This window comes from Benincasa hispida, chromosome 2 (genome assembly GCF_009727055.1).
Source record: "Benincasa hispida cultivar B227 chromosome 2, ASM972705v1, whole genome shotgun sequence".
Lineage (NCBI taxonomy): Eukaryota > Viridiplantae > Streptophyta > Magnoliopsida > Cucurbitales > Cucurbitaceae > Benincasa > Benincasa hispida.
This window is the reverse complement of record NC_052350.1, coordinates 15,742,661-15,756,107: the sequence shown is the minus strand read 5'-3', so window position 1 is coordinate 15,756,107 and position 13,447 is coordinate 15,742,661. Positions and strand designations below refer to the sequence as shown.

The 13,447-nt window shown below is 35.2% G+C and overlaps 1 protein-coding gene and 1 pseudogene across 3 annotated transcripts; one reads left to right on the top strand and one right to left on the bottom strand.

The window, feature by feature from the left end:
• Positions 1 to 395: 395 nt before the first annotated feature.
• LOC120070981 (calmodulin-binding protein 60 B) lies at positions 396 to 6,569 on the top strand. 3 transcript variants are annotated; one of them, XM_039022953.1, is made up of 9 exons: positions 396 to 594; positions 785 to 929; positions 1,864 to 1,939; positions 2,469 to 2,527; positions 3,412 to 3,905; positions 4,015 to 4,175; positions 4,252 to 4,455; positions 5,144 to 5,378; positions 5,614 to 6,569. In XM_039022953.1, the coding sequence occupies exons 2-9, from the start codon at positions 820 to 822 to the stop codon at positions 6,186 to 6,188; spliced, it is 1,914 nt and encodes a 637-aa protein (XP_038878881.1). In that variant the 5' UTR covers positions 396 to 594; positions 785 to 819; the 3' UTR covers positions 6,189 to 6,569. The 3 variants fall into 3 exon arrangements, with proteins under 3 accessions (XP_038878881.1, XP_038878879.1, XP_038878880.1); XM_039022951.1 differs by having other exon boundaries at positions 782 to 929; XM_039022952.1 differs by having other exon boundaries at positions 711 to 929.
• A 197-nt stretch (positions 6,570 to 6,766) lies between these two features.
• LOC120070983 lies at positions 6,767 to 9,124 on the bottom strand (annotated as a pseudogene).
• Positions 9,125 to 13,447: the final 4,323 nt, after the last annotated feature.

Below are 13,447 nucleotides of genomic sequence, written 5' to 3'. Positions count from 1 at the left end.
AAAAAAAAAAAAAGAAAGAAAAAAAGAGGTCCAACAATGATCAACGTGATTATCCAATCAAAAAACAAGTGTTTGACATGTGGGCCATGTGGAGAAAATACAACCTAGTGCCTTTGTATCCTAGATATCATTCAACGGTCCAGATCGAACTTAGCTTCTCCCTTGGCCCAATCGCAAGCGGCGACCAAAAATGAAATCAGATCTGAGGACGACGAAAAAGCTATAATCCCCTGCTCCATCGACCCACGTAAACCTCAAACCTGGAGAAGCCACGTGGATGCTTCGTTTTTTTGTCCTCTTAAACATCGGTGGTCTAAGGACTTAGATTTCGTGGACCGCGTAGCAGGTGATTACTTTTGATATGGAGTTCATAGTCCGAGGGTTGATAGTTTGGATATTAGTCTGCGCAGTACAAAGACCCCCAAATTAATCGCTCGCTCTCTCTTTCTCTCTCTCTACGCGAAAAAATCTCTTTCGTCTCCTTGGTTTAGGATTGTGTTTCACTTCTGTCTGTCTTACTCTCTTTTTGATTTTCCCGGTAAATCGGGATAATTTTGAAGGGAACTAGCAAAAAAACAACTTAGAAATTTTACAGTAAGTACAGTTTCATATCCAGGAAATTTCCAGGATTGAGCTGGATTTTCGATTTTGTACTACTTTGAATTTTGGGGGTTTTTAAGAATTTTTTCTGGTTGCGTCACTCTGATTAGGGTTTGGTTGTTGGTGGCGGCTTTTGATTTCAATCAATCGTCTTCATTGAAGTTCTGATTTTGGTGTGCAGTAGATCTGGGAAGTTCGGACTTTCTGTAGAGATTAGGGATGCAGAGACAGACAAGGTACATGGAGAGGACGAACTCCATGAGGGAAAAAAGGGGTTTGGAGGGTGGAGAAGATGAGCTGCCAGAGCGAAAGCGACCAGCTCTAGCTAGGTATATCGCTTATTTTTTTTGCATTTCTTCTAAGAACGTGCTAATTACAACTTTTGATATCTTGTATTCTAATCGAGGGGTTCTTTTCTTACCCCCTCCCATTTGGAACTAAATTTAGGTAGGGGTGAGAAGTAAAAACATGACTCTGTATGTTGGTTATATAAATCTGCATAGCCCTTCAGGAATCGTGAGTTGGGCATGCCTATTGATTCTTTACATTAATTACTAAGACTTTTAATTACACGTGTCACGATGATGAGGTAGATGAGAGTTGCCTGCTGCTTCCTATGAGCTTTCTATTTGGACATAAGAAACAAATATTTCCTTGATGGGAATGTAGGAGGGAAAGAGAAGACCTTCAAATGGAGGTTATAGGTGGGGGGGTTGCTATGAGCTTTCTATTTATCTTTATTTTATCTGCTCCTGCTTCTACTTTCCTCATTGTAATAGTTAAATTCAGGTACATGGAGCCTGCACTATATAACGGAAATTCCGAGATGGAAGTTTGAATGGGCAGCCTGAGCAGAAAATAAATTGATAACCTCTAATGACTGTAGCCATAATGATGATGCATAATTCATGTTGCATATCTTTAATAAGTTTATTACCATATTTTTTGAACTTGATATTTTCTAATGATCCGACTAAAGCCCAACAAGGTTTTCGTTGTTTATTTGGATGGTGTGATACAATCTTCAGCTCATAGGCCTTCTATTGTTTTTATTTCCTTTGTTGTCAAAACCAGATTCGTCTTCCAACTACCAATATAAGAGTGAAATTTTGTTGCTAACAAGTTTGTTTCATGAGAGTAATTATTCTGATTATGGTCTTTGTACCTTTATGATTAATTCACATTGTTATATCAATTCATTCTCAATAAAAGGTTATGAAATGCAAATGATTAAGGCTTTTATGGATCTTTGTGACCATGCAGTGTGATTGTAGAAGCCTTGAAGGTGGATAGTTTACAAAAGTTGTGCTCGTCATTGGAACCAATACTCCGTAGAGTGGTAAGACACATGATTGCTATATTTTGTTTTCTCTACTTAGTGAGCATGATTGAATGAGAGTAGAATTTAGTTGGGTGTCTGTTTGAGGGGTAGTTGTTTGCTTAATTAAGACATTGTAAGTTATCTAGTTTAGTTGCAGTGATGCTAAGAATTGTACAAGTTCTCATCCAATATGCTTTTTATGTTTTCATAGACTTGGCTGCCTGTGTTCTTATTATGTTCAAATGTGACTATAATCTGTTTATGATTAGCTTTACTGACGGCATGATTGAAGTTTGAATTCTCATTTCAATTAAAGCTTATACTTCTTCGATTGCAATATGTCACTTTTTAGTTGTTAACTTCTGTAATTTGTAGTTTTTATTATCTTCTTTTCTTGTTTAACTTATCTTCTCTTTATACTCTTCACTCTCCTCTTTATTTCATCTTGATTCTTGCTCCATGCTTGAAAAAATAGTTTTTATTCTTCTTCTTCAAGTTTTCCTTTTCATATGATATCTGATTGTTGCTCGCTCCTGGTGTCAAACAGGTTAGTGAGGAAGTGGAACGTGCTTTGGCTAAGATAGGTCCTGCTAGAATTTCCGGAAGGTCAACTATGAGTCCATATTTTTTTTCTTACATTTCCAATCATTTATTTTGATTTTTGCTGGTAGATATTGAAAGAATATCTACAAATTATTCTTCACTACCAGTCTACCAATTATTTTCAGTTGATATGTTGCTTCAAATCTTAGTATTTATTGAATCGCTTGTACAAGAGTTTGAATGTTTTTTGGTCCTTGCCCCTTGATGCACCCCCTCACGGGAGTTTTCTGCTTTGTAAGCAAAGTTGTTCTACTGTTAGCTGATTTGATGAATCAAAACCATTTATTGCGCAGTTGCAAGCTTTTCACTTTGTGGGTCTAATCACTATGCTCTAAATGTGACCTGAGCTAATAACTCTAAGCTGATGACCTTTTGCTTAAAAAATTGTTTGATATGTGAATATAATAATGTTGTCGATGTTCCAATGGTGGGATTCTCTTGACTTTTGAAACTACTGTGCTAGGTAATGGGTTGTGCTTCATCTTAGCTATGACTAATTTTGCAACCACTATTTGGAATCTGATAATGTTGCCTTCATGGAAATTGGTCACTCATATAGGAAGGCTTGGGAAGTTTATACTCTCATATTTCCCCCATTATGTGTTTATTCTAGTGTTGAAGTCTTTTATGCTATTATCCATGGCACTTTATCATGCACCATATCTCAGCCACTGCTCTCTGTCTGTTTCCTAATTTACTTCTAATCCTGTTGTATTCTATGCATAGGGAATGAGGGGTTCTTGGTGATTAGACTTAGTTGGGTTAATAAATTCATTCTGTTGACAGAGAAGTAACTAATAATTCTATTGTTATTGTGCTCAATTAGCTCATTTGCTCTGTATGATCTACTATGATGTTCTATGATGTGCTGACACTTTTACTTACAGGTCTTCTCCTAAAAGGATTGAAGGTCCCGATGGAAGAAACTTGCAACTGCACTTTAGGTCTAGGTTGTCTCTTCCCCTATTCACAGGAGGGAAAGTGGAAGGTGAACAGGGCGCAGCAATCCATGTCGTTCTGATTGATGCCAACACAGGCCATGTAGTAACGTCTGGACAGGAAGCCTTGTCTAAATTGGACATTGTGGTACTTGAAGGTGATTTTAACAATGAAGATGATGAAGATTGGACGGAGGAAGAATTTGAAAGTCATGTTGTTAAAGAGCGTGAAGGAAAGAGGCCTCTATTGACTGGTGACCTGCAGGTTACCCTCAAGGAAGGCGTTGGAACACTAGGGGATTTGACCTTCACTGATAATTCAAGTTGGATTAGGAGCAGAAAGTTCAGACTTGGGTTAAAGGTGGCTTCGGGATTTTGTGAAGGTGTTCGTATTCGTGAAGCAAAAACTGAAGCTTTTACAGTTAAAGATCACCGAGGAGAATGTACGTTCATGCTTTTTCACATTTAATTGTTTAATAGAAAGAGAAAAAACAGAAGAAGAAAAAGGAGCATTGAGTAAATAATTTTTTGAATTTTTGTTTTGCTTGGCAGTGTATAAAAAACATTACCCACCTGCATTGAATGATGATGTGTGGAGATTGGAGAAGATTGGAAAGGATGGTTCATTTCACAAGCGGCTTAACAAAAATGGAATATTCACCGTTGAAGACTTTCTCCGAATGGTGGTTCGAGATTCTCAAAAGTTACGGAGTGTAAGTGTTGTCACTTTATCTCAGTACTTTATTCTTATCCTTTACAACTCTTTCTTAAAATTTGTCCTGTTTGTAGATCCTTGGAAGTGGTATGTCAAATAAGATGTGGGAGGCTCTCCTAGAACATGCTAAGACCTGTGTCCTAAGCGGGAAGCTGTATATTTATTACCCAGAGGAAACAAGAAATGTTGGTGTTGTTTTTAACAATATCTATGAGCTCAATGGACTGATTACAGGGGAACAATACTTTTCTGCTGATTCTCTGTCTGATAGCCAGAAGGTACCCTTGTTTGTTTGTTGTACTTCTAGTTCTATGAATGTAATTTACACGTGAAAAAGACACTTGCAAAGAGTTGGCAAGATCATTGCTTCGTCTAGTTGTTTCCCATTTCTGTAGTTGAAAAAAATGTTTAGCTGGTTTTACCTGATCAAGGTTTCTTTGACAGAAGAGTGAAAAAGAAAGGTCAGTCTTGTTCAGGTTAAGAGTTAGCACGATTGTTTTTATAAATTGTCCTGTTCTGTCTGAGGGAGACTAGTTTCTAGAATGCACATTGCCGGTGGATCTTTTCCCTCAATTACTACCTCTTGTAGCAACTTAGAATTATTTATTGTATTGTTGAGCTTGCGATTGTAAAAGAAAATAAAAATCCTCATAGCACCATGACCTGATGAAACCAGCAAACCTGCCATTATCAAAGGTGGATGTTTCTATCCTTCTGTGATTCATCTATGATCTACTTATAGATATTTAGATATTGGCTTTTATTCAGGGATTTTGGGTGGTTCAATATTTTAGGTTGTAGCAATTATAGTCTTTTACTTTCCTCGCGAAGAAGTTTACACAAAGAATGGCAGACATTTATGATGCATGATGATTTTCTACCTTAGCAGTAGTATAGCATATCCGTATAAATTACATTAGACTTTTCTCCCTAGAAAATAGTTTAAGAAAGATCTTTTCTTTGCAGGTTTATGTAGATACACTAGTGAATAAAGCATATGAAAATTGGAATCAAGTTGTAGAGTACGATGGCAAGTCACTTTTGAGCTCTAAGCAACCTAAGAAGTCCAATGCATCCCGAAATGACTTTCAAGGTGGTCATCTTGATCTTTCTAATACTCTGGATCACGGATCACTGCCCCGCATGCCAGTGTCAGTTCAGCATCAGCAGCCTGTAGTGGATTCAGGACTCTCAGTTGCAGGTAACTATGCTTGTACACTTTTAAATTTAGTTTAGCAAAAGCCTCGACTCCAGTGCATTTAAGTTGGGTTAGCTGATGGACTTTGGTTTCATTGGATGGCATGAAATTTCCTGGTTCTTGGTCACAAATAATTGCAATGCCCCTTGCTTTTTCTGAGGAATGCCTCATCTATTAGAACTGGTGACTGGCGTTGTTTGGTTAACTATAGTCTCTTTCTTTATATTTGGCAATGCAGGGTATAATGATAATACAGTCACAAGATATTCAACCCAGCCTCAGTTTGTGAATTCAACTTCTCGAGTACAGTTTGACAACTCTCCATTTACTTCTAATGAGTTAATGGGCAATTCTAACCAAGTTCATATCACAAGAAATGACAATAATGCTTTTGGTTTGGCCCTTGGTCCTCCACAAGCATCTTCTTCAGGGTTTCAGACGCTCGGTTCTTCTATTCAGGAATCTAATGTGAATCCATTTGACTGGTCAACCAATAGGGACAAGGGAGTTGACGACTTCTTTTCAGAGGATGAGATTCGTATGAGAAGTCACGAAATGCTTGAAAATGAAGATATGCAACATTTGTTGCGAATGTTTAGCATGGGAGGGCATGCATCTGTTAATGTTCATGACGAGGGTTTTTCATTCCCATCATTCATGCCTTCACCAATGCCAAATTTTGATGATCGTAACCGTTCTGGTAAAGCTGTGGTGGGTTGGCTGAAGATCAAAGCTGCAATGAGGTGGGGCTTCTTCATCAGGAAGAAAGCAGCTGAGAGACGTGCACAGCTTGTCGAGTTGGACGAGGAATAGAACTTGGTTAGTCGGTGCAGTTCAGCCTGCTATTTGAGCTTCCTCACTCACTGTATCATCATTCTGTAGATCATGGAATTCATCAAGTGACTACTCGTGCTCTTGAGTCTCGCTGGATCAACTCGAAAGGATGTCTTTTGTATCTGTATAACATATTAACAGCGGAAGCTACACTTTTGTACAGATTCCTGTACAGTGACTCATTCCTGTTTGCTAGTGACTATTTAAGATGTTTTCCTGTCATCATTCTACCTTTGGTAGGCCAAGAATATGAATGGGTTGGCCGGTGACGGGGTAAATTTCTTATTTCATATACCCTTTCTTAATGTTGTTTGATTGATTAGGATCAAGGTTTCCTTACAGTTTTCTGTTGCTTTGAAATGTTTCCAATTACTGTATGAGATGGTTCAGTGACTAATGAATAATCCATGTTATTTTTAGTTGGTTGATAATGCATATAAATATAATTGTTCTGATTGTTTTGCTTACATGTGTTGACATCTTGAAATAAGCACCGCAAAATGCAATCTTACTTTATTTGTAACATTCAACTGTTTGAACTTCATTTCATCTATATCATATCAATGTTTCTTTGTTACAGAGGATGGTCGATATTCAGTTACTTGGAGCAACTCTAGGAGCTGCATATTCATTCTCGGAAGTAACTCAAAAAATTGAACGTGGTTTTAATTCACAATCAGCATTGTTTATCATAAAAAAAATATCCTTTATATTACCTTAACCTTTTATAAATGTTTTAAAACTAATCTTTGTATAGAAAGTTTTTAATTTCCAAATCTTGAAATCTAGAACGGTGGCTAGAATTGATGATAATCCAAATTCTCATTCTACTCAAAATGTAGTTTAAAGGAATGTCTTGAATCAATGAAATAATGTAAACACGAGTGGCCACTGGATGACTTCGAAGCTAATAATTGGTTACTTTTCTTTTAGGTGGTAGAGGGCCGAGTGCATTCAGGAGGTAGCCCGTGTGGAAATCTCTTGAAATCAGTGCAGTAATTGTAAATCATGTAATGATCCTGCACCCATTTCAGCCTTTTCTGGTTAGTTGTATCAAGGCCTTGCGAGAACCAATGGTTAGGTGTGGAAGAAGAAGATGAAACTAAAGTGCAAGAAGATGAGGCAGAAGACAAAACACAAGCACTATGGACACTGAAGTTCCTATAGGAGGCTTCAAATGGGGCTTGAGTCCAATCCGTCTTCACAAGCCCACCTCTGGTGGCCCAATTATCAGCATTCCACAAGCTGGACTGTATCCTCATTGGTTGATTCTTTGGAAATGGAACTTCAATTGATTCTGAGTTGTTGAACTGATTGGTGTGCCATCCACCGAGAAACTGAAGCATCAAATACCAAATGAATGTCATTGGTATTGAATTTTGGCAAAATATCAAAACAACAGCTGATCACGAGTGATGAGTTACAAGGACTACAAATATTATTAAATTTAATAATATTATTAATGTAGCTTCATATGCATTATCTACATGTAATTCTCTAATTAAACATTCTAATAAGTGTCCTATTTAATGATAAAATTCTAGAAATTGGTTTTGTCTCCACCAAATGGTTATTGGGCCCGACATGGTGTCTCGGATCCATTTTTTGTGTGCGAACTTTTCGACAGGCGAAAATTTGAAAATAGACTCAGGAATTCAGAACGATGAGAAAAAGTCGTGCACCAGATGGTTTTGAGAACGGAGCTCGTTTGGTGCCCAAACGATTATCGGGCCTGACAGGGTGCCCCAGGGCCCAATTTTTGTGCGCAAACTTTCTGGCGGGCAAAAATTTGAAAACGAATCCAGGAGTTTAGAACGATGAGAAAAAGCCATGCGCCAGACGATTTTGGGAACGGAACTTGTTTGGTGCCCGAACAGCTACCGGGGCACACATTATCAAGTTTTAAAAAAAAGATAAAGAGAGAGAAAAACAATCCCTCACACGATCATTATATTGAATCAAGATATGTTATTCTAACTCATGCTATTGTGAAAATTATCTAGTTCAAAGATCTTGACTTTTACTATTTTATACAATATTAGATTTTTATTGTATAATCATGCAAGTTAAAACTTACACCTATGTCTTTGGTATATTAATACAGTGCCACGAATGACATAATGCTTTGAAAATGATCTAGGGAGAGATATTTGTGTAATTGTAATAATTTTTCACATAATAAAATATTTTTGATAAGTGTTTCTTTTTCCAAGTTAATTTTTTTATACGTTAATTCTTGTGTTTTCGGTTTGATTCTTTAAAATTAATTTTTAGAGTAGTGGTAGTGAGATATATTTCACTGGGAATGAATTTTTTTTAATAAAAACCGAAAAGAAGAAGAATGGTTGGTGTAGTGCTTACATAATTCGTTGGAGGTTCCAAAGAATGGAATATGTGTGGAAATCTGCGGTGGGATCGAACCAAAGATAGAATTGTTGTTCTTTGTTGCCTTTGCCTTGGCTGTAAACATTGGTGTGAAGAATGTAAGGTTGGCCAGTTAGATTACCCAAAAACTCAAAATCAATCTCATCCCACATGGACCCTTTTGAGGAAAGCTGCAAATAGTAACAAGAACAATCACAACCCTTCAGCAAATTTAAGAAAAATTGAAAGAATAGGGAAGAGGAGAGTGAATTTACATAGTAGGCAGTGACAGTGCCAGCAGAGTTACGAGGGACAAGCTTCAGCTGCATATCAAATTTACCAAACAGATACTCACTTTTGGAGTGAAAGCCAGAGCCAGAGGCCTTGTCGAGGGAGAGTGTCAAAAGCTCACCATTTTGAAGGATGTTGGCTCGGCCATCTCCCCATGTGATATCGAAGTCTTGGTAGAAGTTAGCAGCAGAGGGAAGCATGAGAAAGGTCAAATTCAGAAGAAGAGAAATTAGAAAATTGAGCAAGAAAGACGGCGTCATGATGAAGGAGGAATGAAGTAAGGATTAGAGTCGGGAGATGGGGATTTTATTATTTGGGAATTTGGAGGTGAAAACGATGAAGAATTGTGGGGAATTGGGAAAGAAGGAGGAGTAAAATGGTGGGTGGAAACAGAGCATTGGGAAGAGATGAAGAAGCTGTAAAGGTGGTGCCATAATTTCCAATTCCACTGCAAAACAAAATGATGCAGATTTTGCGACTAAGTATGAAGGTTTACTGCAGATTGCGCCTTCTTTCGCACCAGCTGTAGTGTTAGTCGCACATTCAACATAGTGTTCAAACTCATGTGTCTTCAAGAGCCAAGGTTCTCTGAGCCTATTACGTACAATTAGCCAACCATGCAATGGCAAAAGGATTAGACATCCTCCCATGCTGTGGTGCCGCATTAGGTTAAGAGAATTGGGCGATAATTACTCCTTTCCAACACTAAGTAATCTTAATCATCTTACATTTATTGCTTAACGATGGATAATCATATTTCTAAGAAGTACTAAATACAACTTAGTATAAAGTAATAATGTTTACCTATACATTAGTTAATATATAATATTTTTATCGAGTTTTTTTTTTTTTTTTTTCTCTCTTATTGAGACACATTTTTATTTCATGTGATTGATAATGGATATTGCTAAAAAAGAATAGTTCCTACCAAACTTGTGGATTGCCAAGTTTTATGAAGTAAAATAATTATTAGAGAGCCAAGAGGGTCGAGAGGACAACGTCAACACTGTTGCAAGTGACCGATGAAAAATGGGTATAATGTATGTAGCTTAGTGAAGGATTAGTGTCTCAAATGTGTTATCTCTACTGCCCTCGAGCCAAAAACACGTCTGTGGAGCAAAATTTGGAGAAATGATAAAAAAAAATAGCATGTTTTAGGTTTTCAATTACAACTTTTAAAAAATTCATAAAAATAGTTTTTCTCCATCCATTACGGACGAGATCGACCACCGAGAATTAGTTGAAAAATCAACTTTTTTTCAAGATTATTTTGGACATCTGGATTTATTATTATTATTATTTTAATCTTCCCAAATCTTATACAATTTTCAAATTTTCTTCAAATTTGGTTATGTTTACTAAATATTATATTAAATTATTATGTAATTTTTCAAATCTTTAGCATAATTTATGTTTTCACAATTTTATGAATTTCTAAAATTCCAAATGCGTTTTCTAATTATCAAATTAGATTTTTTAAATTGATTCAACATTTTTAAATTTTGGGAAAGATCAAATTTTTCGAAAAGATGGGTAAGATTTGGGATATATATAGAATCTCGGTGTTAATCCTGCCGAGATTCCACTGACAAAAACTCAAAATATGAATTTCCTGTTAATTATGTCCGGGATTTCATCGAGAAAGTTCAAATATATAGAATCTTGGTGTTATTTTGTCCGAGATTAATACTGAAATACACATGATCTTGGTGTATAATCTAGCGAGATTTACCGAGAAAGTCTCAAACAATCGATAAGTTGGAAAAGTTGATTTTTTTAACTAAAATCTCGTGGTTGATCTCGTCCAAGATGGATCGAGAAAACTATTTTTATGAGTTTTCAAAAAAGATACTAATTGTGTAAGGTAAAAATTTAAACGTATTATTTCTGACAATTTTCCCTAAATTTGACTTTATGTCATTTTCAAAAATGCCTAGCTTTTAAATATAGGTTTATGTGTATGACAAATTTTATGAGCTTTTTGCATAGCAAAATACATTTTTGTGGAAGGGAGAATTTGCAAAATTATGTTGGTATCCATTTAGGTTACGATCTGTTCATTGTTAATCATCATGGGTTGAGTTAGTGGTAGTGAGAACACTATTTTTTAAAGAGATTATGATTTGATAATTTGAATTTTTTTATCCATTTTGAAAGATATAAAAAAATGATCCAAATTTTAAAAGACATGTATTTTAACATTGTGTTTATTTCATACAAGCATGAAATTACTTAAATAAACAGTTTTTACTATGTCAAAGTATTGAATTATAAAGACAATTTAAATTTATGACTTTTTTTTTTAAAGAAATTTATGACTTACAATTTAGTATTAGAGAGGTAAAAATGTGTTTAAATTATTATGATTAAAAATGCTCAATATGGTTTCCATTCTTCAATTAAATATTCCAAAATATTTATTATAAGGTATTAATGATTCTTATGTGACATCTTCTTTAGGTATATAGACAAAAGTAATGAGCTTACCATTCATCATACACAGTATATGAAAATCTTTAATTGGTTGGTTGTATTATAATTAGATTATAGTAGAAGATGGGGAAAATCAAGTAGTTTTTTTTTCCCAAAAGAAACCATTGTTTGATAACTTGTTAATTTTCTCCTTTACTTGAAAGCCTGCCCTAATTTTCATTTTGTTTCTCTCAGCTAACATCCAAATACAGTAAACCTACAATATCAGTCCATTATCTTCCTAACTCTATTTTTGGGACAGCATACTTGAAATTTATTAGCATCAGTTTCTTTTTCGTTTCATGTATGATAATCAAACATTTTTATTACCTTTATAATAGATTATCCACTTTGGTTATACACCCTTATAGCTTTGTTTTTAGTTCACACAAAAAGTTAGTATAATTGAAAAAGAGATAGGATGACTCGTATTCGAAATACGGACATTAAACAGAAAGCATTGACAAGCACTGTAACAACAAGAAAACAAGTAAAGTCAACAAAAGTTATAATCCAGTTCGGCAATAAACTACCTACGTCTGGGGGACAATGTACCTAGGAAAGATAATGATTAACTAATATTAAAGAATTAAGCAATTACAATGTAGTACTTATCTGTAACTCAACAACTACTACAGTGGCTCACGATAGCCCAACTCAGAAGTCACCTTGGCCCCCCTAGATGTGAGACTCCTTTTTAATAGTACTTTGGCTCCACAATATTAAGGCACACAAAAGTTGGTAACTCAATTCGGCGATAAACCACCTATGTCTGGAGGATAATGTACCTAGGAAAGATAATCCACTAATATTAAAGAGTTAATATAGTACTTATCTATAATTCAACGACTACTATAGTGACTCATGTAGAGCCCAACTCACAAGTCACTTACGATCTCCCTAGATGTGAGACTCCCTCTTGTTGGCTTTTTTATTCTTAATCTCAAATTAATTAATTTTAATTAATTAATTAACTAATATTTTGATGATTACTTTTAATTTACTAACAATTTGAGGGTTTTGAAATGTTCATTGCATAGAGCTCGAAATAACGATTCCAATCCAATTTTGGATCACTCAAATCGGGGATCAAAGGAAGAAGATATGGCCGAAAAAGACTTAACGGAAAAATCTCGAGTTGATAATGTGGCAAATTCTATTAATCAAAGTAGACAAATTGAAAGGTACCACTTGGAGTAATGGAGGAGTGATACACGGTGGGTTTTTTTTTTAGAAAAAAATTTGGACTAATTTTAAAAAGAAAATAAATTTAATATTATTTTATGTCTGTGTTTAACGGTTAGTTCTAGACACATGATAGACATTTGTTTTTTTGTCAGGTTTTAAAAGAAATGATTTTAAGAGATATATATTATTATATTATTTTTTGTTTGTGTCTAACGGCTAGTTAAGTTTAGATCTCCATTATTCAATTTTCTTTTACCAATATCCAATGGCCAAAATTAAATGTGGTTGGATCTATTTAAACTCATTTTCTTTCCACAATTTTAACAACAATTTTTACTATTTTCAATCCTCCATAGCTCGTTAAGCCACCATTATTGCTCTCTCTCCAAAGCTTCAAGTTTCTTCTTTTCATCTTCTTCTTGAGAGAGATGTTTTATTTTGTGAGGATTGATTCATTGAGTGCTAAATTTGTAAAATTATTTTTTCTAGAGAGTTTGTCTAGTGTGCTATTTATTTTTCCAAACTATTGTAAGAGTTGTTGTTGATCCCGAAAAATAACCGTTTTAACGATTTGATCCCCCACCGTGGAAAAGATCAGGTTTGTTCTTTTGTCCAGAAAAAGAATATTGTACGGTTCGACTTTAAGTCGTGGAAAGAGTCAAGTTCGTAATGACATACCCGAGAGGAGCTTGGAAAGTGATGTAGGCCGGTTCTGCCGAACCACTATAAAATTCTTTGTGTCAATTTCTCAATCTCTCTTATTTAATTTTGCAATTAATTTGTTATTATATTTTATTGCTTGAAATTAATTGCAATTTTTGTTCTTAAAATTACTTCATATTGGATTATTTTGATTGGTTGTTCTTGAATTTCTATATCCATTATAATTTTGTTATTAAAATTAAATTGGGTGCTTAAAAGCG

What these genes read in the sequence shown, in the direction of transcription:
- LOC120070981 (XM_039022953.1), top strand. Translation starts at nt 820, where the DNA reads ATGCAGAGACAGACAAGGTACATGGAGAGGACGAACTCCATGAGGGAA. An exon ending in AAGCGACCAGCTCTAGCTAG is followed by an intron (nt 930 to 1,863) that starts GTATATCGCTTA and finishes GTGACCATGCAG; the next exon opens with TGTGATTGTAGAAGCCTTGA. An exon ending in TTCAGGACTCTCAGTTGCAG is followed by an intron (nt 5,379 to 5,613) that starts GTAACTATGCTT and finishes TTGGCAATGCAG; the next exon opens with GGTATAATGATAATACAGTC.